Source organism: Enoplosus armatus, chromosome 15 (genome assembly GCF_043641665.1).
Source record: "Enoplosus armatus isolate fEnoArm2 chromosome 15, fEnoArm2.hap1, whole genome shotgun sequence".
Classification (NCBI taxonomy): domain Eukaryota; kingdom Metazoa; phylum Chordata; class Actinopteri; order Centrarchiformes; family Enoplosidae; genus Enoplosus; species Enoplosus armatus.
In genome coordinates this window covers 9,194,852-9,215,815 of record NC_092194.1, presented here as the reverse complement: position 1 = coordinate 9,215,815, position 20,964 = coordinate 9,194,852, and the positions used below count along the sequence as shown (strand labels likewise).

Sequence of the window (20,964 nt, the reverse complement as noted above, 5' to 3'; positions counted from 1 at the left end):
GGGCAGCATCTGCCTCTCTGTCTATCTTTTGTAAAATTCCTGTCTCAGGAACCAGCGTCCACTCAAATATTCAGGGAGCAGAGCTATTCAGGGCATCAGCTCTGTGGGGGTTCATGTGCCAGTGGATAACTGGAGTGGTTGCCCTGCCCTTGTACACTACATAGTTTATTACACACACAAATCTGTCCTCCGAGCCCCTGCTGACTAACCCTAAACATTAGAAACAAGACAAGGAAGCATCTGAGCTCTACCCATAAAACATTCAGCCCCCATCAAGTCAGGCAGAAAAGTATCGTTTCGACCTTGTTTTAAACCTCCCAGAACCATGCTGATAATATCACTGACTCACACGGTAAATCAACAAAACCTAAAATATAAGAAGATGAATCTAGTCTTTTTTGTTTCTCCAGAATGACCTCTGACATGAGGCTTAACTTCATTTGATGCAGTTGGCACCCAGTTGGTTATTTTACTGCTAGCAGGCCAACCATATCACAGACTTTGCTGTAATATATGATGTATAATGATTGCTGTACCAAAACCAAAACCGTTGTCCTCTGGTGAAACTTTTCAGAGGGTGCAAAAGGGTAATTGAAAATAAAAAAAGGGAAGCACTTAATCTAATCTTTGTCACAGTTCTCTTGCAGATTTCTTTTAGCGCTGACATCCCAGGCAGCTTAAAGCCTTTGTTAACTTAACAACTCACACCCATAAATGAATGAGCCGATCATTCAGCCGTGAAGTAATGCAGGGTGGATGTATTGCCAGTGCTATGACATGCATCAGAAACATAGCCAATGGCGCTAAAGTCTGTCTGACTTTAACATGTTTCTGGATCACTCCACTGTTTGAAGGCATACATGGAGTGGATAATTCTTCCCTTTGTCCTCACTAATAACAATGCTGTGCAAGGCTTGAATGTACAGTATGGCTCTGAAGTACACACACATACAATTCTCAGTTTTTTCAAGCCAGCACCCGTATAAAAAAGAAAACAAGTATGAATGTCATGAAAGGCGAAGTGGAAGTGCCTGTCTTAAATAACGCCCATGTGACCTACTTCTATTACCCAGCTGACAGCACCTCATTCATACAAGCTGGGAAAGACCCTGTAGTCCTTGGCCTAAGCACATTACATTTATCCTGCTCTATCTTCGACTGTTTCCTCTTGTTGCGTGAATGCCTGTTTTATGTACACTGCTCAATCTGTTTCAAAGCACGATGGAGGTCTTCTGTAGTCTTGCTTCCAAGGAAAAGCTGTCATGTTCAATGAAAAAAAACTACATTAATAAAGCACATAATTTCAGCTTTTACGAAGCATTTCTCTGCCAAACGAACCTCCCTGTTCCACGTTTTCCCCCAGGTCCTCACTGCTGCCCACTCTGAACAATGTCGGTATTATGTTAGCTCCTGGGCAAAGAGGAAGGAGAGCTGAGGGCTTTGATACAAATGGCAAAAGGTAGCTGACGAAGAGATTGACGTTCCTTGTTGGTGCTCTCCATTGAAAGCCATCACAGAGACCGATTCACATGGATCACTTAAAATTCTGGAGACCAGGCTAAGAATACACTGTTGATACTTGCTTATAATGAGAGTCCTACATTCTGGGTGTAATGATACTGTTTGGCTTTCTAATGGGTACACTTGAACTGTGACCCTCCTCTCGCTCAACAGTGACGAGGCTGTCACTTTCAACTAAATGGATGCAAATGTGTGTCTCTTGGGATGTTCATGCTGACAGGTAGGCCTATACATGTAGAGCTCCCATTGATAGAATTCATTAGAAGGCATCAAAACCATCTAGGAAATGGAGCAATTAAAAGCCTAAGTAGCCTGGAGACAAATCAAAATCCACTTTGAGCTTCCTTCGTCAAACACGCACATGGATACAACTTGTTTGCATCTGTGCAATTACAAGACTTGGATATTGTTATTGTTACTATGACCCTGTGCTTTGTAAGAAACTGCACAGTGTAATGCAGTTATATTTCTGCTCTGCATTTGAAAGATGATAGGAGTGGCTTGGTTGTCATGCCAGAGTTTTCAAAGGACCCTTTGTGTAGAACCGTCGGTCATAGCCAGAGACATCCTCCTGGTATTTATTCTCGAGTTCCTCCAGATGCTGCAAATTGTATCAAATTGGGCCACATTAAGGCCCACATGGATGGCTGCTCCACAGATCTTCAGTGATTCCCAACCAGGGGTATTGGACCCCAGGGGGTAGTCTTCTGCAGTTGCCAAGCGGTACATGAAAGATTGTTGAGTACCTCAACTAATTGATTTAAAAATACATCCACATATTAAATCAGCTGTAACACCTGAACACTATGTGTTGAGTTTGAGAGTGTGAAAACTAATTAGTAAGTGAGCAGATAGTTCTAAACAGTTAGTAAAACTAATGAAAAACAGTTAAAATAGTTAGCTACAAGTATTAAACAGTAGAAGTAATGGGTCAATGGTAACAATAGATAGCTAAATGGATTAACAGTTGAAATAGTTAACTAAAACTAAAGTTGAAATAGCTAAAAGTAATGGTTAAACACTTGAAATAGTCAGCTCGCTAACAATTATGGATAAACACTTGAAATATCTAAAGTGAATAAGCAGTGAAGTCGTTAGCTAAAAGTAATGGATAAACACTTAAAATAGTCAGCTAGCTATTATAATGGATGAACACTTGGCTAATTATCGGCCTCAGTGAACTGTTGAAATAATTAGCTAAAAGTAGTGGGTATATAGTTAAAATAGCTAAATGTATGGATAAATGGTTGAAATAGATTTTTTAATGTAATTAATAGTTAAAAGGTTGCTGCCACTGCTCTACACACAACATGAGTCTTATTACATGATCCAGAAAAAGATTGACAATCTTGTGCAGCAATAGTTGACTGCAGCCAGGTCACTGAGTAGATAGCACCTCATGGATTTGTCTGTGCATGCACCTCGTCACCTTCAAGGATGTTGGGGTCAGCTGGCCATGATCTACGACATCGACACCAGCCAGGCAACACGCCTGGGGGTGGAGTGAGACTGTTGACAGTCATAAGACAAATGCAGCCTCCTTCTCTAATTAGATTTTGTCATGGGTTGCAAGATGAGCTGTAATCAGCTGTGGCGCTCAGCCTAAGTCTCCACACAGACATGACGTTTCCTTGGAGATCCGAGAAGAGAGAGGACACCTCTGTCTCTTCAAAGTGGTCATTCAGTAACCGTTTTAAAAAAGGTTTTCCTTGTAAAAATTCCCTATTGAGAGGTTTGTATATCTTAGCTATGGTGGGAAGGAGAATGAACGGGTAGACTACTGGTCTTCCTCTCCGCTGCTGTGTGTTTTGGATGGCAGTCCTGTGAGTGGTAATGGTGCTCGGGGACCACTCATGAGAGAGACAGGCGTGCATCTTTGTGGGTTGAATGAGAGGAGGGGAGCCAGCTCTCTTTGGGTTGTTTAAGATCTCATGGGAGAAGAGAAATGTGTTGTTTCCAGACACTCAGAGGGAAAGTGATGATGCAGCATGGATGAGAGGGGGAGATGAATGGGATCTGTTACATAACCTGACCAGTTTTCCAAGATTTCAGAGTTTGAACTGTGAGCTTCCCATACCTTTTTACTGCTAAATCAAAGCATGTCTGCACGCCCAGAAATTGCCGGGATGCACGTTTTACATGGTGTAATCTATAAAAGTTGAACTTCAGCATTGTAAACTGAATTCAAAGTGCTTTACACTTTGCCATGGCACTGTAATAAGATGAAATAATTAGCTTACACTTCATTAATTAAAACCATCATAAAATATACTGCATTCACTTCACTAACCCAGCAATCTGTGCTGTTGCGTCTTAAAGAAAAACATCTGGTTTCTAAGTTATGATATTGTTGTAGCCTCTGTCAATTCAAGTCAATTCAAATCTAAGTGGAAGGTAACGATTAACGCAGCTGCATTCATGATCATTCCCATAGTCCTGTTCAAAGGAATCACAGTAAAAGACACACAGTAACATGATGTAACTTGGCAGAGAAAGTGCGTGTGGGCACATGGACCGAGCGGTGCCGTGAGTGAAGCAACAATACACCCGACAAGGGGGAGTTTCTTCTTGCAAAGCGCATGCAATCCCTGCAAAAAAAAATCCCAGTGACTTCAGATCCAAGGAGGTGGTGATATTCATGGGAGCACGATTCAAACTCTCTCACTTGGAGTAGGAGTATACAGCTTCAGCAGCCCTGGAGCCAGCGTGCTGCTCTCTTTGCGCCTCTTTTCTTGTCTGACATAAACTAAAACAGATGGATTAATGGTTGCTTAAAATAACTTTTTTTGTTTTCAGCATTGGAAGAGAGAAAAGCTTTAGAGTTTCTCACTTTGGACTCCAGTTAGGTGCTGATTTGACAACCTGAAGACATTCTGTGCAAAGTCTTACCTGGGCATTATGAAGAGGTATCCAGGCTTTTTTCATTCTTGGGAGAGGATGCAGTCTTGCTGAACTCGTGTAGTCTACTCGCGGATTTTTTTTTTTTATTTGCTCATATTTTAGTGGCTCTCGACAAAACTGTAACGCGATCTGTCCTTTTACGCGGTAGTTTCAAAACTTTGCATTTCCAAAATGGACCGTGCAGGATTTGCTCTTTTAATGGTTTTGACTGTTGCACTGGTGCGAACTGGTGACAGTCAAAAGGACACAACAGGTGGGAGGAAAGAGGGTGCAGGGGCAGGCCGGGCGGTCTGGGACCAGCAGCAGTCCCGGGTGAGGAGTCAAGGTCACTCGCCAAGGGGACCAGAGGACGGTGCATCCTCCGGACCACCCGGTGAACCTTCTCCTGGGACGAGCCACTCAAGTACTCTGGTCCGCCTGCCCAGGGGCTCATCGCCCCAAGGGGATGGCAGGCACATATCCACAGCAGGACCGGTTCCTGCCGCAGTCGCCTCCCGGGAAGACCTCGTCTCGGCGCCGCGGGATGGTGCGCTGCGAACAGCCAGACACCCGGCCAGCCAGCAGCACAGAACCAAAGTGAACCGCAGGCAGAGCAGCAAGCCCAGCTCTGCCAGCACAAGGAGACTTGTTGGGTAAGAATGACAGCCAAGTGCTCTACAGTTCACTATAACAATGTTTTACTTTGCTTTGTCAAGCTGTTCAAGCCACTCAAGTTCACTATATGAGCAGTACTTTTTAAGGAATGTGTGTGACCTATTTTACTGTACATGAGTCCATGTGGTTTACTGTAAAGTGGTGGTGGCCCACTTCAGCAGAATCTCTGTTCCTGTAAGGCAAACCAAGTGATGATGTAACATAAACCCACAGAAAATGGTTACAAAGTGTTGCTCCATATCAAGACAAAGCTGCTTGGATGTAGTGCATGAAGCATCCAGTCATCCAGTAGGTGAAAGAGCTCTACTCCACCTAAATATGAATTACTGTAATATATGTATTTTGTCATCAGGGTCATGGCAGGACATGGAATAATAGCTGAGGTTAAACACTGTGCTGATTACTGGGCTGATAGTGGACGCTCATAATGAACAGCAAATGTATATGAATGTGTGAACTGCATTTGAACTGTTTTGAGACTAATGCAACACTGCATTATCACCATTTCCTCCCATTACTTCACATTACAGTATGTTTAAATCGTAGTAGGAGAGTGGCTGCAGACTACTTCAATGTGCGTGCCCCAGTTTTGTGCTATCGCCTGTGGCCATGTATTGTAGTGCCTCAACCCGAGTCTTGGCTGGTGAACATTCGCAAATTCACTTGGTGATCAGAAACACCTGTTTCTCCGATGGCCCTCTCTCAATGCTGCAAATCCCAATTTTTTTCTCTCTGTTAAACTCCAAACAGGACGATGGGTTGTTTCCATATTAAAGCCCTTTTCTTTTTGTTAAATGAACCCATCCAGTCCTGTTTGTTCCATAGGGACAAAGCATGATACACACTGGAGGGGAGAGTGTTTACATAATAATCAGAGGGGGATTTGAATGGCTCACCTTGGGTCACAGACAGTGAGATATAAATGAAATATCTCTTTTTGTGTGTCATAACAGGACCTCTTGTCTTTAGGAAATTGATTATTTATATGGCCAGTTTATGGGGAACGCTTTACAAGCAATAGGAGGATTCAGCCAATTGGTTTGCCATCTGTAGGCATACATATACTGTGTACTCACCTGCCTTAAGAATAAACCATGGTAAAACCCAAGAGGAAAAGGATTAATTGGCTATACATTTCAGTTCATGCCATGGTTCGCCCCCTCGCCCACCTGCTAGCTATTGATACTTCTTCTGTTAAGATGGCTTTGTGGTGCAGGACCCTGAAAACTAACACTCACCATTTAACACCCAAAATAAATGACGTTTTCCTGTACTTCTATCTGCATCTGTCCACAGAATAAACGTGTTAATATCCCCTAATCCATCACACCTTAAACACGGCATTTCTCATTGTATCTGTCAGCCAGACACTTGCACTGATGCATGGTTGAATTGAGGTGCTGTCTATCTAAAGCAGTGCATAAAGAAAATAGCTGCCTGTAGTATTAGATCCAACATGCTTTATTGCAGCGCGGGGCGAACGCCTTGCTTGACATTGCCAAGAAAACATATTCCAGTGTCGAATGAATGGGGTTCTTTGAGTTTTAAAGGAGCATAAAGGCATGTGTTACATAACTCTGCGGGAACATTACCTTATAGTAGTCTGCGCAGTGATTTTAACGCTTTTGATTCATTACCTTCAGATGAATCATCCCCTGCTTGTTAGAGAAAGTGTTTTCATGACACATTTCCTCTTGGAATTCCCACTCAGTGTACTCATTTACCGTCCCCCGCGGCACTGGCAGCGCTGGGTTCACTTAACTCTACATTCATGTTGACTCAGTATGACTCCCCTTCTGTTTTCAATGCACCTGTCAAGACGTTTGACTGATCCAGATAGCTCAGTGGTGAAATAATACTCCACCGCCTCATGTTGGGGTTTAAATAAAAATATAACTAGGTGTGAACATGGTGTTATCCATATTTTAACCTGGGGCATGATCCTAATTGTGTTGTATAAAGTTCTCCATTACATACATACTGTATATCCCTTGATGGAATTTGAGCGTGATGACTGATGTCTTTGGCACAGGCCTGGCCTGATGTGTTTGATTTATGACAAAGCTAAGCCTGCCAGAGGGCCCAAACAACTGCATGTTATCCCTGTGACGCCTCAGTAACACTCGCAGTATCTAATGAGTGCAATCCGACTGAGGTCAGTGAGTCAATTCCCGTTATCTTCTCAAATCACCATGAGTCAGACATCCACTTACTGTAATATCTTGTGAAAAGATGATGGGGCACAGATCCCTGCCAGAGCGTTGACTGTTGCCCTGAAGTTGCTCTTGCGGTCTGGTGCCTTTTCATCTATCTCGCTGCAGAAATTGGCCTGCGCTGCAAGTGCGGATTAAAGAGTGCAAAAAATCCAGTTATAACTGTTTAAAACTTGTCATCTCTCATTTGCTCAGTGATTTATAGAAGATGCAGGGTGCTTTTCATGTCCCGTGTGTCTCGCATAATCCTTTCAAGGCTCAGATAACTCTGTATTTGTTTTCACTTTGGACTCTCCTATAACAGAGAGAGGGACTTGTGGGTCCACATTCAGATAGAGTTGCGTGACTTGCCCTGAAATTTTTATCGAATAAAATGCAATTATAGCGTAGTCTCTGAGGTGTTCATATCAATGGTCCAGCCACATCAGAATGATCTGAAACTATGACAGTCTTCGCAGTCAGATCAGTTTGTCATGCAAAGGTTTGAGGCCTTCCACGCTCACTGTTATTGCTCTATGGATTTGAAGGGGCCCTCTATATGAATGTATGCTTGAAACAGCACCGTCAGTGTCTAATTTCACCCTGGTTTCTCTATATGTCTTCCTTTGTTCAGGCCTAATGTCTGTGGAGGTCAACAGTGCTGCTCAGGTTGGGCTTTGGCACCAGGAACCAATCGCTGCATAAAACGTAAGTAAAAAACTTGATTGTCCTATGTACATTTTAAATATGTGTAGTTTGCCTGAAGACTCTTTCATTCAGCTACTAAAGACAACAATTTTATTCTTTGCATATATGTTTATGAAGTCTTGAAGCGGCATACAAGTACGCTGACATGCTTTATGTATATTAGAGCTTTCTGAACTAGTAAACTTCGCAGACAGAGAGGCTTTACAATCTTACGCACACAGACTGAAAAATAACACAGTAAATGGCTACTAATGACTATCCTGTCAAGTGGAATTGCCCTATTAAAGTTTTCCTAGGGTGTTATGGCCCCCATGGTCATGTTCATCATGTGGTGTGTGCTTTTTCTTTTCATGTAAGATCCTTGCATGGAAATTACCACCACTTAGCACTTGGCCCTCTCTTTGACACAGGGCCTTAATTATGGGTGGAACTGCTTCTTCTTTTATTTGACCACAGCAGTATTGGATATCCCAAACTGCCAGATAATTAAAAGTGGAATAGAAGACACTGTTGTGTGAATGAATAATACGCCACTTCTTTAAATGTAATATTGACAAAACCATTGTGTTACACATTGTTAAGAGAAACTAGGTTGGTATGTCAGAGTCTTATCCTTGACCTATACTTGACAAGGGGCCCAGTTCAATACAGAAGTGGCTGCAGCTTACACCAGGATTACTCTTTGCATGTTTAGATTTCACGTTTATGACCACCATTGTTTGCTGCAGACTGAAATAGCAGGTTGGAATTGGAGCTTTTTTAAGGAGAGTTATCTTTAAATTTTAAGTGTGAAGTAAAACCCATATGGCAGCTGGCATTTTTTCACTAACATGGTAACTTGTCTTTTGCTTTCTCTGCTTCTATCTATCTATACTTCCTTTTGACTTGTTTACTCTTTTCTCAGTTTCTTCTCGGCTAATTATATCCCTCACACACACACACAGGCACACACACTTAACACACATTTCAGCCAGTCGATTACACAACAAGCTGATTGGCCCCAGCAGCCTCCTAATTAGATCTCCTTCCCTCCTGCCCATGCAGTGCAAAGCCTCCTTCCATTTTTTCTCAAGTCCCAGCTAAAGGCACACTTACCAAGGTGTAAATTACATCTAACATGGAGCTGCAGTTACCCAAATTAAATAGGTAAATACTTTGAATCTGCCAAAAAGTAACAGGTCCAGTCTAACGCGCCTGTGTTAAACAAGGCGGTGCATCTGAGCAGGCCAGGGGTCTGTCCAACCATCTGGACCCTCTTACAGCTTGGCCCTCACCCAGGTCTGACTGGAGGCTATGCTATCATCAGCTGAGTGAAGCCCCACGGCCGGCAAGGTGCCAACACAAAGGCCCCAGACTGGAGCTGGGACTGGAAGCCCCCACGTAGAAGACCTCCGTGGAGGAAAACAGGCTCAGGCTATCTTTATTCCGTCCCCGCCTGAGACCCAGGCTGCTTTATTAGGAGATGGCAGCATGAGAAAACATGTTCACAGTAGGGGAAAGAAAAGGAACAAACCTGTTGGCTGGAAGCATAAGTAAAAACATATCGTGGCTGGGAGGTGTAATTCTCGCTGAAGGGATTGAAGTAATGTCTAATATTAAAAGTGTCAGCTGCAGGCTTCACCCGCGAGGCTGGATTGGGTGTCTAAAGTTATGGCTTCCTAACAATACCTCCTTGTTCAATTGGGTTGAGCTCAGAGCAAATATATGACAGGAATTGGATCACTAGTTGTCCAGGGAGTGCGCCTACATGTCTTTAGAAAAGTGTTTATAAAACGGTCTACGTCTGGGTCTCCGTGGGTCTGGTTGGAGATTGTTGTCTGGCTCCCTGAACACTCGGTCCTGGCAGGTTTGGTGCTGACTGTCACTGTTTTCGGCTTCAGGATGGATGGTTAGCAGACTTGTTTGTGTATTAAAGCGAATTCCATGTGCTGAAAATAGCCGGTGTTTTGTGAAGCAAAGCTTTGATCCATTAAGAAGAACAGAACATTGCATTTCCACTGCTGCATCATGTTTATTTCTCCTCTAGTTAAGTTTACCGCTGTAATTAGAGATCAAACTTCATAGGTTTTTATGACTGAGCTTTTACCTAACCAATATTGATTTTATTAATGGTGGCTAAGAACCAAAGGTGTGTGTGTGTGTTGTGTTTGGCTGGTAAAGTGTGGCCAGGTGTAAGCTTGGCTATGCTTCCATCTGTTTACTTGCAAGCTGGATCGAAGCTCCCGTCGAGATGAATGCAGCATCTTGTTTTTTTAGGTCAGCACTTAAGCTTATTCCCCACTGTGTTGAGATTCACATCTGTTCATCAAAAAGTATTGTTGCAAAGATGAAGAGCAGAGGGAGGCCATATTGTAGCCTCGCCCAGTCACAGCCCAGCAGTAGTTCCCACTGAGTTATAATACGAGACTGTCTGTCAGCTGCATTACTTTAACTGTTAACACTGTCTTGACACAAAAACTGATTAAATGTTTTTGCAGAACACTGCATGTTGGTCCAAACAATGTCTAAAGTGTCTTCAGCCTCAATGCAAATCCCTATAAAAATCTTCTACTGGTTTTCATGGAATCTAATAGCACTTTAAAATGCTTCACCAACAGATCAGCAACATCATTCATAAAATACGCCAGTAATAGTAAGCCGTGGGAATGTTGTACACCTGACAGTAATTACCAAAAAGGGAAAACAGCAAGCTGGTTCAGTAAAAATTTGTACCATTAGTTTGTGTTGGGAATTGCCACAGAAATCTGTTTACAAAATAGTAAGCTACTTAGCTGCGGAATTAGGATGAAAGTTTGAATTGCAGGCAAGTTTTAGGATAAATACAGCAACTGTCAATGAGATCTTGTAATCAGTGTAGAATTACTGTTTTGAAGTTTTGGTTTACATTTACATTTCTTGGAAAAAAAAACAATCAAAGCAAGAACTCAGTATTAGCAGAGAACAGATTTTATCTGTTCTCCTTCACTCTTAACTTTGCACCTTTAAGTTGGCTTTCACTCCCAGTGGTTAAATTGGGCCGGGGCTGTCCATGTCATCAGTAGACGCTTAGCTTTGCCCATCTTCAACAATGTATGTGTTTTTACACTTTTCTCTAATTCAAACAATGACTTAAACACGTTTCCGTCGCAGCTGGAGAGGGCATAGGCCTAAATGAGGGAACATCAGAACTTTCATGGCGTTTCCCTTTTTTCTGTCAGTGGTTTTCCTTAAAAGCTACGTAGCACATCGGCGACCTCAGTCACTTGTCAGTCAGTCAGACAGCACAGAAACAGGTCAGAAACTGACCTTTATATTAAACTAGCTGGCAAGCTTTAGTTTGAGTTAAACTGAAATCATGGCGAGGTAATGCAGGTAGCTAGTTTGACCATTTCCTAGCAATAACATTAATGAATGAAAAGGAACCCCTGCTCATACCTGGCTTGGATAGGCTACTAGGACGCACACAGTCTGAGTCCTACTAGTTTTGCTTTGAGCTAAATGCTAACATCGGCATGCTCACAATGACAATGTTAACATGCTGATGTTTAGCAGGTGTAGTGTTTACCATGTTCATGATGTAAGTGTAGCATGTGAGTATGCTAACATTTGCTAATTAGCACTAAAATTACAGCTGAGACTGCAGGAGTGTTGTTAGTTTTGCAGGTATTTGGTCATAAACAGAGTATTGGACAAATTGAACATTTGACCTGATGGTGGTGCTAGATGAAAAGTTAAGGGATCACAAAAGTGATTATAATTCATCCTGATGGGGACATGAAGGTCTGTACCAAATTTCAGTCCATCCAATAGTTATGTCACACAAGGAATGCTAGATATTGGCATAGCTCATACTGGCAGGGTCACTATGCATCAGAGTTATGTTGTGTTGCTCTGGCTTCTCTAGTTGACATGGCTGTTTTAGTAATTGGATTAATGGCATGGTTTACCACACACAGAGTAAATGTATGGGACAGTACAGAGTACTTCAGACCGGGCAACGCTGGAGAAAGACTCCCTGCAGCACAGACAGGAACTGGCTTTACATTTAACTTGAGCTCATAGTGCTCCCTAAAGTGCAGGCTTTCAGATTCTGCCGCGGAATTCATTTCACCACACTATACATCACAATATTTTGGCGAAAGCATGCGCTACATATGGCAACATGCTGCAAGTATAGCCAACAGTGAGAGCACGACCCTCCGAAAAAAGCACACAGATGGCCCTTGATTTAAACCTGTTGCTGTCTTAGAGACTGGAGATAAACGGTGCATCATTCACGTGCAGGAATAAAGTTGTTTTCAGTCTCTTAAGCAGTTGGTGATTGACAGAGTGAAAGGCGGTAGAGAGGAGTTTCTTTTTGATTGCCTTCCAGCTTTCTTTGGCCTGCTGTGCCGCTCAGGGCCCCATCCCAACCCTGAAATAACTCCTCATGCAGAAAGTCTCTCTCTCTCTCTCTCTTGCTTACCTCTCCCATCACAAGGTAACTTTCCCTCTCTTTCCACACAAAAATATATAGCATGTAGCATGTTTCCCTAATTCCATCATGTCTGCAGTGTAGTCTGAGTAGGATTAAAGCCCTCCAGTGTTGAGAGAGCAATCTAAGTCATGTTAAGAGCTCGCCTCAGCTGTTCACCATGAGATATTCACTTATGTCAAAGCTGTCACAATGTGGGTTTTATGTGAACTGAATCAATGAAATGATGTATTAAATCCACCCTTTTTATGTTATTTCTTGAATCATTTATCACAATTGCTCTTTAGATTTAAATCTGATCTTGTGTGTGAAACTCATTTAATGCTCTACTTTTGCTACAACATGTGTTAAGCAGCTGGTGAAGTATGACGGACATACACGTGTGAGCGTTTTCTGACCTCCAAAACAAGTACCCAAAAATGCAGGTTCACCATCTTTACCTAATAGATACAAGCCGTCTCAGTTTGCTTTTTGTTAACCTCCCTGACACACAACAGAATATCCACATACACTGAAGCCAAGTAAGATTTGTCCTCTGTATTCAGATAAAAACTCAGGCTTCAAGAAGTTGGCTCAAAGGAGGCAGTGATATTTGCTCTTATCTACACTGGTCACATGTATCTGTTTTTAATGGTAGAAAAGAGATTTATTGTGCATAACAAGCTGCACTGTTCAGGGTTTATGGCATGTACACTTCATAGGATAGTATATGACATGCAGCTAGAGGTCATGAGTGAAGCACATGATGCAGTGTGCATCATGACCCACTGAGTGACCAGGACACCAATAGCACAGCTAAATGCATTAGTTTAGTTACTGTAGATATGAGTTAGTATCCTGTGGAAAATGTGCAGTTTTTAATATACAGCATAGAGTTTACTTCTCAGTTTATTAGGATTGAATAGATACATTTTATGACGAACAAGAGTAATATCTCACTAACTAAATCATACTTTAGCCATTATTCTGCAGCATTGAGCATTTGTTTTCCCAAAGATTGAAAAAAAAGAGACCTAACAGTAATGGGAACCAAGCCTCATGAGCAGCATCCTGTTTTACAAGGACAGGAGAAGGTTTTTAAAATGCTGGTGTTTCTGGTGACGTCATTGAAGTGACACAGACAGCCACAGAGCCCTCCACAGCTTTATGCGTCGTGTGTAGATTTGTGGGGGTTGCACAGTTCACAGTTCAGAGGCTCAACACTCCCTTGGCAGCCCTGTAGAGAGTTATGGCCCATTAGACAGATCCTGTACTCAATACACACCCCATCATCCAAAAACCCATCATTAACATAGACACTGGACAGCTCGTTCTCAGCTTGTCTCCCCAAACCAGGAGTGCTGCTTTCTCCACTCCAGCTGGTGTGTCTGTTTGTAGGTTGCAATTGGGTCCTGTTTTGGCCTCCTGCGCCACATGTTTTTCTAATTGCTACCACAGACAAAAAATGTGGTGAAAATGAGGTACTACTCAGCGTCTGGACCTAGACGTCTTCCTTCTTTTTTTGTTTATTTGCACGTCTTTGATCAGGATCATACGGAAATAATGAAATGAGAGAAGTAGAGCAGACTTGGCTGCGTGAAGCTGAAAACTATTCTTCCCTAACCCTATGTTTGCTTCTCTTTTTTAAGTACACGTGCTCGCGCAGATCTCTCAGCAGTAAGCCTAAGCTTGATTGACACTCACAAAGCAACATTAACAACAAGCGCCCCTCTCCTTAAGTCACACACACGCTCGCTGAGGCCGCAGTGTTGTTAGGGCAGCCTGTGGCCGACCATATATCAGAGCACCCTCCTGCTTAAAGACCATATGGAAGTTGTTGGGATGTGATCCCTCAGGAGGAATGGGGTTTTGTGGCTTTTTGGTGAACACCACGTCTCACAGAGTCAGCTTTACAAGTTGCGGGCACACGCCCCCAGATCCAGATATCCTCCACAGAGCGCCCTAGCATGTGGCTCATTAGAAGCTGAATGTGGGAGTTTGAGGGGTGCGGTGGGGGCACGATATAGCGTGGCTAAAAGTAATGTACACAGTGTCATGGGTCAACTATAGGTTAACAAAATCCTCTCACAGAGCTGAGGTGGGTTAGGAGAATAAAAGCTCCAACTACTGTATTGGTAAAAACCCTCACTGTGATTGAAAAATGTGCATCTACTGCATGACAGAGGCACCTTAATCTGGTGAAATATTACCCTCGTAAGATTTACCACGAAGAGACAGTGAAGGATCAGTCAAACTGTGTCAGGCTCCCTCCCTTCTGGTCCTGATTAGAACAATAGAGAAGTTTGATTCTGAACTTTAGACGGTACGGTAACAGCAGTTTGGTTGTAGACAGCAAAGTTAGCGTTTGGCAAGCCTGAAATGATAGCACTTGCACTGGCAACCATGTGGAAATCACATGTTGTAAAGAGCTTAACACTCACTTGAAATGATTAGCATTGAGAGGCAATTGTATTAACTGCTCAATAGACCAATTCTTACTTCGTCAGTGGATAGTGAGTCCGGATGAGAGGCGAATTTTTAAGCTTGTCTCTCCCGGCTGCCTCCCACAATCTTACACTTGACCTATTTCATGAGGTCTGTCAGGATCTGTGGTGACTCCTAAAGAGAGGCTCCTACTGTCATCACAGGAGGTTTACCAGACTACGTATTCAGTCACAAGATTTTTACACTTGTCAATGATGTCCTATACAGTCAGAAGTCTAGTCAAAGTTGCAGCAATTTGTAGAACCTGTTTTCAAACCTTTACCCTCTTCACAAACATTGCATCCACGTGTATGTGTATATACACACACGTTGACACTGTTATTATGACTAGAATAGATTCAGAAATGCCCACACTGCAACAGCCAACCAGAGGTAAGTTGCTGCAACCATAATTTCTAATGCCATTTTGTCTTTCATTCTTATTTCCCAACTTCCTGTCTCTCGGTTACAGGGTTTGAAAGGGTCTTTAGTCAAGCCTTTTGACATATTCTACTAAATTCTAATCTCTGGAGCAGCTCCCAGCCTCTAAATCTCATAATGGCGCATAATGCGCTCAGCCTGTAGAGAGTCCTTCAGTCCATGAAAGATTATTGTGATTATGCTTTCATTACCAATATTATTTTCAAAAATGTCAAGTTACCTCTGGTATCACTGGTGACCTGTGCCAAGCGAGGAGATTTCTCTACATGTTTAAGTTATGTCAGATATTGGTTTCAGATTGCCCCTTGCTGAATAAGAGGACTGCAAAGATTTGATGGGTTGTGTTACTCCGAGTCAGAGAGAGGGGAAGGTGAATCTCTGGTGGATTGTAATGGACTGGAAACGAGCTCTGAGTTGGAAATGAGAGTCATGAGGGCAATTTTCCCTAGATATACAGGCACATGCAAACCTAAGCTTCTAACAGTTAAATGTAACCCACTAGAGAAATGATGAACAACACTTACCTCAATAAAGATCCCGGGGTACAGAATTACTGTGTGATTTTTTCAAATCCAACAAAGAGCTTTGACAGTAGAAATAAATTATATAGGTTTATAGTGTATATTATTATAAAAGTGGTTGTTTAACCTGCAAGAGAATACTATTTGTAGAATGATGGATACTTGCATTAACCATAGCCATCAGGCACTTTTTAGAGGTGTGACTCAGGCAGTAAAGACCTTAAAGAGAGAGAGACACACACACAAAGAGACACAAAGACCTCAGACTCACTTAAATATGACGCTGAAGACATTTTAGCTAAGCCTAAAGAAAAGGCTGTTTCTATATTGATAATGTGTTTTATTACTAATTCGTCTGAAGCAGCACGTTTGTTTGGAAGGTTCAAAGCTGCCAACAGCAGTCTAATGGTCTCCTCTTTTCAGATGACTGGGTCTGGACACAATCTCCCAAAACTTGGCCAGTCCGTCTTGGTCATAATTAAGGTTGAAGTGGCAATGCCAGGAATGTTTGCCATTTCTCCTCTTTTATTTCCGATGGATTCTCATTTTATTATTACTCTCGCAAAGTAATAATTGCTGCACATATTTGTGAAATGGATGGAATGTGAGGCAATTAGTTTTAATGATGTGCAAGACAAATCTGCATGACAGCAATTACTGCGACAATGTGTTCAACAGCCCAGAGGCAGGGCCCAGAGACAACACAGACAGCCAGCGACAAGAGTATGCCGCGGCCACGCAACAGGCTTCATGTGGGGCACATGTCAGCAGGCCCGGAGTCCCTGACCTGTCACTCTATTGTCAGCACAGGTGACATGTTTGTCTGGTGTCAATTCAGCGCCTCACAGCTGAAAACGGCTCACACATCACACGGTTGAACACATATGCGGTCGTAAGCCAGCCGTGAACCTCCATTTATTGGGTTATTTTTCTGCCCGGTGGAGTTTCTTGTTTCAATTCAAACGGTTTATTTGTAGAATGCAGTTTCACACATTACCGAGTTCTCCCCCTGCAGCATAATGTCACTGGAATCTGTGGCCCATTTGATCCACCGCTTCATCCCCAAACTTGAGGTTAAACAGACTCCGGACAAGGCGGTGGCACCCAGCCAGCCCGTACTTTACTTAGATGATGTATTTAACTCCTTGCCAAACAGAGCTCCGGCAATTCCTATTTTATCCCATGATGGAAAATTCGGATCACATACCAAGTTCTACAAATCCACAACCACATTTCTCTAAATGTGTATGCTTCATCAAAAAAAGGGGCTACATTTTCCTCAGAGTAGTTAAAACGAAATGCTTGGGTGAATTAGTTGGTCTAAATAAAATTTGCTTCATCATAAAGCAGAAGAGAGTGGTGATTGTCTGATATTTAATCCTCAATTTGTTCGATTTTCTCATCATACCACAGGCTGATGATGTGTAAAGAAGTGGTCTTTCAATTAGCTTGCATCATGATCTGAGAAAACTAAAATACAGAACTTGACTTGGCTTTCTTTGTGGGGATACAGTTGTTACACAGCACTGTCACGTTTCCTTCTGTCACTTCGGCTTTGAGCTCATGTCATCGGGAAAGGCATTTTCGGGGTCCAGTGTGCTTTCACTCAAGACTAAAAGAAATATAAAGTGGCCCCAGAGTCTGAGCAGTATCGCAATAACAGGAAGCGTGCAGCAGGTAGAGCGCTGTTCGCACCCAGTGGGGCCCTTTTTCGACTGCCAGCACTCCTCACTGCCAAGAGCTGTGGCAGCGTTCCTGCCTGCGATCTGTCAGTGTCCACAGCATCTGTGTCAATAGCATTCCATAGCCCTGTTGACAGAGCGCCGCTGTTTGCTTTAGCCACCACAGACCAGTGGCCTGATTTACTGTTTGAGGACAATGTCATAAATCCTCAAGTGCCGTCTACTACATACATTTGTGTCACAAGATCGAGAGCTCGTTTACTTTAAATTGCGTGCCACAGGTCTTTCAGTGCTTCAAATATTTGGGGTGTGATAGGAGGATGTGGGGGTGGACTGGTTGAGTGACACAGATTATTTTTCCATGACCATGAAATGACCTCCGTGCTGTGTATTTGCAGACTGTTGATAAATATTTTGCACACATTCATCTTTCGAGTACAGTAAGCCCCTTCAGATTTCATTTGTTTTTCAAATAAAAGACACAGCTCTACAGGCCATTTCTTTGATGAAGTGTCAGCTATTTGCAGTTGGCCTTCAGTAACCAGTTTTTCCCATTCGCTCATTTTTTTATGACCCCTTACTTTTATTACCTTTTTAAGCTGCCTGTGTTACAGTGGAAGCACACACTGGATTGTAGATCACTGACCAGAGATATATTTATGAAATCACTCCTCCGTATAGAAATGCCGGCGGCACTAAACTGAGCCATGAACCGGCAGTATAGGCTTCACCTCAGCTAGAAATTGGATAAGGATTTAATGTAAGTGATCATATACATTTAGACTAAACAGGGCAGTTAAAGACTCAAGAGAAATTGAACATGACAGCCCCTCCAGGCTGTCTGGTGAACAAAAAGGACAGAAAGGGTTGAGAAGTGAAACTAATGGCCTCTTGATTGAATCAATTTAAAGTGAGCCCCGGTGTTGAGATCAGGGAAAGCCATTTCTGCTACTGCTCCTTCATACAAGGGGGGGCACATGCTCTAACATGACCTGCTGAAAACTTGATCTCCATCTGTGCTCTCTCTTCAGCTGACTGCCAGCCCCCCTGCCAGAACCGTGGCTCCTGCAGCCGGCCACATACCTGTGTGTGTCGCTCAGGCTTCCAGGGGCCCCGCTGTGAGGAGGTGGCTCCGGAGCAGGTGTACATCCGCGACAGAGGCACCCTGAGGCGCGTTCAACCCGGGACCAACCCTTTCCAGAAAGACCAACCACGGAGAAGGCCCTCAGAAAGGCAGGCCATCGATACCACCAAGGTCCAGACCCCACGACCTGCGATCACCAGACAGCCTGTCCACGCTGTGTAAGTGATACAGCTGTGCTTCCCTACCTCTTCTTATTATAGCCTGAAAGAGCCTCACCGCTTTGCTAGATAAGGACGGGTCAAAAAATGACATTTTAAGAGAAGTCTTCCATCAACTCTAAATCATGGTCAGGTCACAAAAGTGTTGACATACTGCAGGTACTACTTGTGCTATCACACTAGCAAGTAAGGAACATAGTAGCTAGTGTCAGTCACAATAGCTTCTTTCTATTTTCTCAATATTGTGCCATTTACTCCCCTCTGGCATTTGCTCTCATGATTGTACAGTATTTCATTTAAAAAAGACATATTGTAGGGTGAGGGTAAGAAAAGCTCTCAGAGCTAGCTAGCTTGTCTGTAAATTACAGCTAGTGTTAAAAGGTCACACAGTTTATTTAAAAGATGCATTGGTACCATCAGCTCTTGTTTCATAACATTTCCTGTTTTGCAGGTCAGTTATACTGCGAGAAAGGGGGGTTAAATATAAGTGAATGGAGCAAAACATCTAAGCTACAATAGCTTCCTTTATTTTAGACTCTCTGACGCACTTTGCTCAAACGTCAGTACTGCTATTTGCCAATGTCACAAATTTGCATGTCTAAGTTGAACTTGATGTGAAAAATTAACTTAAGAATTAACTGCTGTGAATGAATCCACAGGTGGCAGTCATGCCATTGACATGAATTGATTTTGCCATGCTGAATTGACCGGGCCTTTATACTTTTGGAGCAGCATAAACGATTCTTTAATCAACTTTTAAATTTTGGTTTTGAGCACGTCATAACTCCTGAAAATGATGTGATACTAGAACTTCTAACATGAACAGGGCTTATATCTCCTGATTCACAATGTTACTCCTGTTTACAGAGAGAGATTTTAGTCTGTGTTTTGTCACTGAGAGATATTTGTTTTAGCTACCATTACTGTCATACAAGAAAACAAGTTGATACACTACACTATTAGAAATCATTTAAACGCTCTTGAACAAACAGTAGTTCATTACACTCGTGTTCAATGCTGGTTGTGTTTATCGTTGCAATAAATCAAACCAGATGAATGGGTTCATATGTTAAATCTTTAATACACACAAAGTAAAACAAATGCTAAGCAAAGCAAGTTAGCATTTGCTGCCATGCTTGAAAAAGTATTAAAGTAAATCTGCAAAATGTAGGAAAATATAACCTGATTTAGCAGACAGAAGTATTAACCCATGCTATTTGCTATGAAAATAGAGCAGGAAGATTATATTTTCTTTAGGCTCTGACCATTTCAGTTTGTACTTTGATTTATTGGAATAACTGTGACTATAATGTGTCCAACTAATAATTGCTCAGATGAAGGCCTCTTTCAGTGCATTCAGCAAAGTCTCCAAAGACTGCTAATCAGACAGGCCTAATAGTTTCTTGGCTTAAACGTCTGACTGTTTTAGTTCCAATCTTGTTGGAAATCGCTTTTTTTCTTGAATCTTGATTAATCACTTCACCATGGCTAGAACCATATTCTTGATCAAGGATGTTGAAAGGGAGTAATTGTCTCCGGGAATATTTTGATGGATTGTTATTGCTTACAGGTTCAGACTTATCTTGTCAAATTGTGCTCCATTTTGGACTCAGGCCCGGTGCTTTTCTAATCCGCTCACAGTCGGATTAAGTGCCATAATTTGTTTGGGCACTGAGGTCATCATTCACTTTTTAGCCAGTTTGTCATCTGGGTAATTTCTCTCCACCAAACCGCTTAAACATTCTCAATTACATCTGACATTTATGGTGCTCCTCATGCTAATTGTGAGGGTCTTTTGTCATTTTGTACTTTTGCTGGTGTTATGGAATTACGCTGGCTGAGCCATCCACATGTTTGTGGTAGCTCAATGAAACTTTACTAAATGTTTTGGCAGAAGGTTCATAAAAGAGTTTTAATACATCCTCCTTCCCAAAACGATTATCCCAGAGTCACATCGTAAATCTTCTCATCAATACAAGAGCTCTGAAGACTGCACAGTTGCTATGCATATGTTGTCTTTGTTCCTCACTCACAGGACATTTTTGCGTCCTGAGTCACAGATCCGAGACAAATAGAAAGAGACGAGGCTGCAGGATCAACATTGTAAGAAGCAGACGTTGTTCCTG

The 20,964-nt window shown here is 42.4% G+C and overlaps 1 protein-coding gene across 1 annotated transcript in view; it reads left to right on the top strand.

Annotated features, from left to right (window-relative positions):
- The first annotated feature begins 4,590 nt into the window (after nt 1-4,590).
- The window catches only part of LOC139298094 (latent-transforming growth factor beta-binding protein 2-like), a 78,891-nt gene continuing 62,517 nt past the window's right edge, over nt 4,591-20,964 (top strand). The window contains exons 1-3 of the mRNA XM_070920959.1: nt 4,591-5,054; nt 7,903-7,976; nt 18,568-18,838. Coding sequence (XP_070777060.1) covers nt 4,594-5,054; nt 7,903-7,976; nt 18,568-18,838 — 806 coding nt within the window. The 5' untranslated portion in view covers nt 4,591-4,593. The remainder of the gene's footprint in view (nt 5,055-7,902; nt 7,977-18,567; nt 18,839-20,964) is intronic.